The sequence below is a fragment of the Cardiocondyla obscurior genome, linkage group LG25 (genome assembly GCF_019399895.1).
Source record: "Cardiocondyla obscurior isolate alpha-2009 linkage group LG25, Cobs3.1, whole genome shotgun sequence".
NCBI lineage: Eukaryota > Metazoa > Arthropoda > Insecta > Hymenoptera > Formicidae > Cardiocondyla > Cardiocondyla obscurior.
The window spans coordinates 2699154-2708221 of NC_091888.1; the positions used below are offsets into that span (position 1 = coordinate 2699154).

General features: G+C 40.4%; 1 protein-coding gene across 1 annotated transcript; it reads left to right on the plus strand.

Annotated features, from left to right (window-relative positions):
• Positions 1-7154: 7154 nt before the first annotated feature.
• LOC139111738 (uncharacterized) lies at positions 7155-8357 on the plus strand. Its single transcript, XM_070672208.1, has 2 exons — positions 7155-7989; positions 8113-8357. Exons 1-2 carry the CDS (start codon positions 7155-7157, stop codon positions 8355-8357), a joined length of 1080 nt encoding a protein of 359 aa, XP_070528309.1.
• Positions 8358-9068: the final 711 nt, after the last annotated feature.

A 9068-nucleotide genomic window follows, 5' to 3' on the forward strand; every position in this document is an offset into this window, starting at 1 on the left:
ACCAATAGTTCAATGTTTTCGCATATTATAATCCAAAACGAGCTACTGCAGTGAATCAAGCCATTTATAATTTCCATTGAGTGTAAACATTTTCCACATAGCGTTTTTAAGCGTTTGATTAAACCGTTCGACAACTGACGCTTTCATTACAGTGTATGTAGAATAATGGTTAATATTATGTTTTTTCAAGAGTTTTTGTACGTTTGCGTTGTAAAATTCTTTTCCTTTATCAGTTTGAAGATTATTCGGACATCTTTTATTATTGCGAAAGATCTTTGCAATCGCTGTTGCAACTTTGATACCGCTTTTTGTCTATAACGGTACAGCCCATGCATGCTTGCTCAGCACATCGATAACGGTGAATATGTAGTGGTAACGTTGGTTGACACGTGTGTATGGGTGCAACTCGACTACATCAGCTTGCCACAAGTCATCATACCCGCGCACTATGACACGCCTTCGAGAAAAATTTCTTCTCGCCGGTGTATGCAATTCGTTTACCAATTGTAGTATTTCTGAGCTTATTTTCTTTGACATTTTTAAAGCTATGAGATTTACTGCACTATTAAAAAAATTTTTTCATAAATATGAACAATAGCAACACCGAAAACGATAACAAAAAACGGTATTAACAATAGAAACAGCAACGGCAACGGCAACGAAAACAGCAAACGGCAAACGGCAAACGGCAACGGCAGCTGTTTAATTCTGTTCATCCGCAAATAAATTTATTGCGGAGCGTGTTTACCACAACCTGTAGACTACTCTGTAGTATTTCTATTTTCTTATTCAGTTCATTTAGTTGATCTTTTAAATTCTGCACATTCTGCTGAACATTATTATTAAGTTCCACAATTCCATTCTTTAAAATCTGTAAATTTTGTTGAACATATTGTTTGTTGACAGCATCATCATCATCCGAAGGTTCAGCTACATGCTTAATTTTGCGTGATCGCGCGTCATAATCGGTGGATGTTACACAAAAAGCGTTATTGCGCACATAATTTCTAACTAACGCATTATATCGATAATGTTGATTGGTATTACTTCCTCCACCATCTTTAAGCAATGTTCCAAACTTGTTAATCGGCATTTATTAAATTATTAAATTGTGTTTGCATACTTCAATTTATAATAAGCCCCATTTCGCGAAGTTCCTCAATAATTGATAAAATCTTATTGTCGTGAGCGTTATGACCCGCGTAACGTGAGGCTTCGAGCAATCGAAGACGATCTACGAGCTCGTTTGGATCATCCCAATGAACATAATCGATTTTATTATTGTTTAATGTTACAGCGTATGGTATACCTTGTCCAATTTTTTTACTCAGCACAGGAGCGATTATATTCTTATATTTATGACCCTTGTTACTCTTTACTTGATTTTGAGAATTGTAGTCACGTTTATGTGCATTCATTGCCATGAGTATACTTTTATAATTTTCTTTATCGGTATCAGTTGTGACGTGGCGGCTTCCGCTGCTTCGTCGCAGCTCCCCGCGGCCGTCACAAAAGCGTAGCGGCGCCGCGAAAATTCGCGATAGAAAGGAAAGCGAGAAGAGGCTGCGGAAATCTCCGGGGGTTTTATCTTTAATTGCGAGACAAAAACTAACGATCACGATTTTGCGTATTGTGTTCCTACCGTATATCGCCGAGACTATGGGTTGTCCTTGCCGAGGAGGGAGCAAGCGGAGCGAATTATACGCGGAGGCGCAAGCGTCTGGACTAGAGGATGACCAGATACGAGCCCGGGATGGGAGGCCACCCATTCCGAGGGCCTTGGAGGAAACCCGCCGCTTACGCATCTCGGCGCCAGAAGGGACCTGCGAGGAAATTAACACGATCGCGGACGATCCGAAGCTCGCGCCAAACTATTAGTACCGATAGGGCTCTGTGAGAGCAGCGGCTCTCGCGGGAAATCGGCGGCGTGGCGCGCGGAAAAATCCGCGAAACGCGAGAGTGGGGATACGCCGGGCCTCGTGCCGAAAATTCGCGCGGTCCTCGCTCTCTTCCGTGTAAGCAGGCAAAGTAGGCGGACGAAAAGACGATAGCTAAGGCGAGCGAGAGAGTGTGCGACAGCGAGATTTCGAGTAAGCGAGCGACGGAGAGAGAGAGCCTGTGAGAGCGAGCAAGGACGGGAGAGAGATAGTGCGAGGTCCAGGCAGCTTTTCATCGGTGAGATCTTCCACCCGCATTGCGGAAATACTATTTTGTGAAACCCTCCGCTTCCCGGGGAAACCGGCATAGGCTCAGACGAGACCCGGCCACGTAGAGCGGGCACGCGGGCCCGCTAGAGTATTTGGTGGATCCTTGTCGTAAGGCAAGGACTTAACGTTAGAGAGTGGCAGTCGACGGGCGTCTGAAGGCCGGTAACTGGGCCCCGCGGGAGACGCCGGCCTGATTTATTTGTGCTGATTACTGTAATGATTTGAGAGGCTGTCGTACATCGCGTCTGCACGGAGAGCCCTCGGCAGCGGCCGAGGTCGGGAACCGAAATCCCGCGATCTCGTTTACGACGGGCGATCTTACGCGTGAATTCTTGTGTGTGGTTGCGTCCCGCGAAAACACGCCGCGTGTGCGGGAGGCGCGTGGCCGGCACCAAAACAGTCAGGGCCGGCGTGAGCTACGGGAGAACAAGATCCAAGGGAGATACTCGTGGCGATCTAATAGCGGTTCAAAACTCAAGCCACGATCTAGGGGATCGCGTGAAGATCGAGCCCGCTCACGATTACGATAATTTTGTTATTTTCTTGTTACTCGTCGTAATTGTCTCGTTCCGTTGCGTATTAATAAACGGACTGAAAATTGTACTCGCCCTGTTTGCGTACTTATCATTTTGTGCTGTCGTTTCCGTCGGTCCGAGAAATTTCGTCTGTGATACCCCGCCCCTCTCCGTCCGGATGAGCTAGCCCCCGCGCGTGACGGCCGTTGGAGTTTATCGGAGATCATTAAGAGGAAATAGCCCTTGTGAATCGAATCGGCACGGCTGGACCCGTGCCTGGCGCTCAAAACTAGTTCGTCATCGGATTGCGCCGTCCCGCGCCGGGATACGGCTGAGGAACCACGATCCCTCCTCCCTCCTTATTCCTCGTGTCACGACGGTGCACGGATTTTCCGTCCGTGCACGGCCGTCTATTTTTGCTCGCGACTCTCCTTCTCGCTGAAGAGAGAAGATATCGTGACACAGTATAACTGCTCTCATCGAGAAATCTCATAAAAATCAATTCATAAAGTCCCACTGTTCCCGGATACTTTTTACCATCTATCAATATATTATCGTTTTTATCTAAATCAACACGTTTGTTGCCAATCATTGTTCCATTGTCGTTGAAATAAACTCCGTAAACGCTATCGATGTTAATGGATTTTTTTCCGCTCAAAACAGCGCCTAGATACTTTTGTCCCAACGGTCCATAATGAGTTTGAAGAGTCTTCAAACCTTCTGATGTTTGCAACTTTTGTCGAATAGATGTTACCAGCGGTTCGTCCGCAGTATCGAAAACGTCTTCAATGGAATGAGAGTGTGAACGTTTCCTTGATAAAAAATTTTGCTGTTGCGTGAACTTAGGCGTCACGTTTAATGTAGACTGTATGGTGTGCAATCGTTTTAGCGCTGATTTAATCGGAATTGATTTAATTGGAGTCGATGCTGTTATTGATGACGTTGTACTTAATCGTTTCCGTTTTGGTGTAAATCTACTTTCATCTTTTTCTTTCCCCAATAAAGATATCAACGATGTATTTATTAATCGATTCTGTTTTGGTGTTGATCTACTTTCTTCTTTTTCTTCAGGTAATGATATTGGAGACACGGTAATTAATCGTTTTTGTTTTGGTGTTAACACATCTTTTTTTCCTGGAAAATATGATTTGTTCTTTGATGTGGTTGATTCAACTTCGCTGTGTCCAACGGTGTTTTCTACAATCTGTTTAAGAGGCTCAACGATGGGTTTAAAATGTCGCTCCAACGCAATATCTTCTTCCATTTTTCCCGTCTTCATAGCATGATACTTTTTGCGAATCGAATCGCTCGTTTGAGCAATTTTCTTCACAATTATCTCTCGATTTTTAAGTTTACTGCTGTTATTCATATCGAGCTTGACAGTTATCAATCGGTGTATCGACAACGACTGATCACATTAGGATACCACGAAGTCGTTAAATCCCTTTCTATAGCGACCATTTGAAATAGCGCTGTCCTTATCAATTACCACAAATCCATACTTTTGTTGCCAACATATTCGACACAATTTACCAAAATCTTCGAATGACATATCAGTGTTAACATGATCATTATATATATGTTTTATATTTGTACCATTCTGTTTAAATAGAATTAATAAATTCGTATTGTCACGTATAAGATGCTTTGGTCTTTTTGCATACGTTTGACAAAGATAAAAACTGTCAACGTTCGCGTGTCGCCCCATTGCAAAGTATTCTCTTACCACGTCCTGCTTATCACATGCTATGTCATCAAAAATAAATATAGAATTCGGAAGAGCTTCGCTCGATGGAACAACATCAATATTATTTGAAAATGTGAAATAATTAATTTCTTCTATTGGTGCCAATATCTCTTTCAAATACTGATATTTTGGTTGTTGCAACGATTTCGAGTATACATAAACGTTTTCAAATCGTTCACCATGCGGACTTTCCAACAGACTTGTTAATACATTAGTTTTGCCGCAATTTGATGGACCACAAATGATAGCGCGAATAGAACTCGGTAACATATTTCCATGTCTACGTAACACACACTCAGATAATAACTTGTCATCGAAATTCACCACCTTGATTGGTGGCGCTTGCTGTATGAACCGCATTCTACCTTCTAAATGAGATCAATATTATCCATGCTGATATATTTATAGTTGTGCGCACAAAAATTAAACGCTCAGTATTCAATATGTTTTTGCTGCTGTCGGACGATTGTAATATTTGCAATTTAACCGTTGAACAACTACAACAAAGTCCGAAAATATTCTTATTGCAACGATTTTCACAACATATTGACTATTTTTGGAATAAGCTTCCTGAACACTTAAAAGTTAATTTAGATGTTCAGCAATACCGTCGATGTTTAAAACATTATAATTTATTGAGTTATGAAACGCATGTTGACGGTCCTGCGCCATTAATAAAAAACTGTGTCGAATGTCAAAGAAAATTGGGCGAGGGTTGTTAAACAGAGCGATTAACGCACTTCCGTTTGAATTGCACATACCCGGGTACCAGTTTTGTGGCCCTGGAACTCGATTAAACGAGCGATTTGCCAGAGGAGATCGTGGAATTAATCCGTTGGATGCGGCTTGTCGCGATCACGATATAGCCTACTTACGTAGCAACAATCTCGCAGAGCCCCACGTGGCTGACAATATTCTTGCCAATAAAGCGCTGCAACGTATTAACGCAGAAGATTCAAGTTTTGGTGAAAAGGCCGCAGCCACGACCATATGAGCAGCTATGAAAGCAAAAACGAAACTTGGTATGGGCTTATGTGTAGCGAGGAAGAATACGCTGAAGAAAACGATGAAGAAAACGGCGAAGAAACGAACACTTCCGATAGCGAAACGTGATGGCGTTATACCGCTTCTGCCCTTACTGGGTGCTATCGGTTCGCTCGCCAGTGGAGCCGCAGAAATCGCAAAAGCTGTAAATGATAAAAAAGCCTCACAACGCCAACTTGAAAAAATGAAACGTCACAATTACGCCATGGAAGGTCGCGGTGTTTATCTCGCTCCATACAAACGTGGTGGCGGAGTTCGAAAAAATAATGGAAATAAGAAAGGAAAAAAAAAAAACGCCGATGAGACGTTAAAACTTCCCAAAGGTGCTACTACCGATATACAGTTGCGACAATTAGCGAAACACATGCGCATTCCATATTTTAAAGGCGTTTTTATGCGTGACACTTTACCGATTGGGGGAATACATCAAAACGAGAGCGGTATTGTGAATTTAGATAAAGTTGAAGGATTAGGTACCCACTGGGTGGCATATGCGAAAAGAGGAAATCGCGCTATGTATTTTGATAGTTTTGGTAATCTTTGACCGCCACAAGAACTTGCTCGATATCTGGGGAATGACGCAACACAAATTGAATATAATCGCTTACCATATCAACGATATAATCAAAACACCTGTGGGCAATTGTGTCTACAGTTTCTACAGACGATTAATGCACAATTTAAGAACAAACATTATGCACTGTAAACTCAGTATTAAACATGTCGCTGACGCTCACGTTATCAGGCAAAAGTAGTATCCTCGCGGTGAGCTACTTTCCTGCTATAAATTTAAGCAATGGAGAATATGAACTCGGGCTGGCTGATTTTGAAACATATTTTACAATTCCTAATGTAAACTCATCAAATAATACATTCTATTTCGATAATGCTGATGATGATGATGATGATGATGATGATGGAGAAAAGTATCACCATTCCCGACGGCTCGTATGAACTGTGCGATATTGCCGAATATCTAAAACGTGCGCTTGACGAGCTTCATATCAATGATGTTACAAAGAACATGATTTTATATGGTAATGGTGAAAAAGATTATCCTTTAACGATTAGAGCTAATAACAATACGATGAAAAGCGAGATTAAGTGTATTTATCAAATAAATTTCACCAAACCATGCAACATTGGATCGTTGTTAGGATTTTCAACAGATCGCATACTTGAGCCGTTACGTTGGCATGAATCGGACGCACCGATACAAATTATCAATCTAAATGTTATTCGCATTGAATGCAGTGTAACGGGGGGTGCATACAGTAATGGAAAACGTGTACATACAATACATGAATTTTCACCTAAGGTTCCACCTGGATATAAGATATCTGAAACTCCAATACAGATCATTTACCTTCCAGTCGTCGTACGAAGCGTTACTGATTTGACGATTCGCATTGTAGATCAAAACGGACGATTGCTTGATTTTCGCGGCGAAGAAATTACCGTGAGACTGCATGTGCGGAGACGACTTTAGTGTGAGATGCTCGTTTTGAATAAAACGTCAAACGTGAGACAAACTAAATACACAGCTTCCACCAAAGGAGTTCAATTATTGAAGAAAAAACTTACTACATCAAACGTAGAATTTTTTAAATCACTGGATTTTATTGTGTGTAACATCTAAAAATGGCTGATATATTGATTATTGATGATAAGCCGATCTTTGATAATAGTATTGTTAACATTGAAACTCATACGTACAACCCATATGCTAACATAACGTTTGGATATAGTGATGAAATACGGATACCAATACAACAACAGGATTTGTATACGTTGCCATGTGACAGTTTTCTCTATATTGAGGGAAAAATAAAAATAAAAAAACCTGACGATAAGTTAACAGCTGCGCTCGGAAATAATTGTGTAGCGTTTATGTTCGATAAAATCCGTTATGAACTCAGTGGTGTAGAAATTGATTGCAACAGAAACGTTGGAATAACTAGCACTCTTAAAAATTATATATCGCTAACATTTGATAATGCTGTGATGCTACAAAATGCTGGATGGAGTGAAACATCAACTACGTCAGAAGGATTCTTTAATTTTTGTGTACCCCTCAGTATATTGTTAGGTTTCTGTGAAGATTATAAACGAGTGGTTGTCAACGCTCGCCATGAATTAATTTTAATACGCGCTCGCAATGATAATAATTCCATTATAGGAAATTCGAAATTAGAACCAAAAATTGAATTGCATAAAATACAGTGGCGAATATCTCATGTCATATTAAATGAGGTCAATAAATTATCCATGCTGCGAACTTTGGATAGCGGGCGATATTTAAGCATGACTTTTCGCTCGTGGGATTTGTATGAATATCCTCTTTTGCAGAGTACTACAAAACATTCTTGGGCCGTCAAGGCTGCAACGCAACTTGAAAAGCCTCGATACGTTATCTTTGCTCTGCAAACCGATCGCAAAAACGTTATGTCTAAAAAATCAACCATTTTTGATGATTGTAAATTAACGAATGTGAAACTTTTTCTCAACTTTGAATATTATCCATATAATGATCTGAATTTAGATTTTGACAAAAAAAGATACGCCATTCTTTATGATATGTATATACGTTTTCGTAAAGCTTATTATGGCAACAGTTCTTATGAGGCTTTTTGCAATGTAGCAGCATTTCTATCATATGGGCCATTTGTTGTTATCGATTGCTCTCGACAGAACGAGTCAATCAAAAGCGCCACTGTAGACGTGCGATTAGAATTTGATTGCAAGGAAAATGTTCCTGCAAATACAACCGCATATTGTCTTATTTTACACGATCGCATAGTTGAATATAGTCCACTGTCTAACGTTGTGCGCAAGGTCTTATAAAAATTGCTATATCAGCAGTTTTTATCATATATAAAGAAACAATTTTATCTACACATCATTATTGTTTCGAACACGCGTTTATCATGATTGTGCCAACGTTTGTTGATCTTCAAGGTTTTAATATTGGACGGCGATTTATTGTAAAAGAAGTTGCAGTGCTAAGAAAGGGTACTGTTCTAACTCATTACATCTTTAAAAATTCAGTGCCATGGAATTTTTTGGCGCAATCTGAAAAGTCATGCATTTCTTGGACAATAAAATATCATCATACATTGTCGTGGGAAGAAGAAACCGTGCCATATAACATGGCAAAACAATTAATTACAACAGCTGTAACAGGTGTAGACGGTGATGAAGTGTCACGTCTTGTATATGTCAAAAAATATGAGAAATGTGCATGGTTGGCTGATATGCTCGACGACGATGTTAGAGAAGATTACATCATTGAAACCTTAGACGCTGATTATGAAGATATTGAATCTTTAAATATTTTAGATACTATTAATACTGTGCGATGTGGAAATCATCTTACACATTGCGCTTTACAGAATGTATTTGAAATATTCAACTGGTGGTCGCAGCGTCAAAAGGAATTATAAAGATTAAAAAAATTTAGGTTAACGGGGATGGCGATGAAGTGTGGCATCTTATATCAAAGGATATGAGAAACGTACATGGCTGATATGCTCGACGGTGATGTTAAAGAAGACC

Bases quoted from the DNA above. Each gene is read 5' to 3' on its own strand.
- LOC139111738 (XM_070672208.1), top strand. From the start codon at position 7,155: ATGGCTGATATATTGATTATTGATGATAAGCCGATCTTTGATAATAGT. The intron at 7,990-8,112 runs GTAAATTAACGA...GTTTTCGTAAAG, and splicing joins ATCAACCATTTTTGATGATT to CTTATTATGGCAACAGTTCT.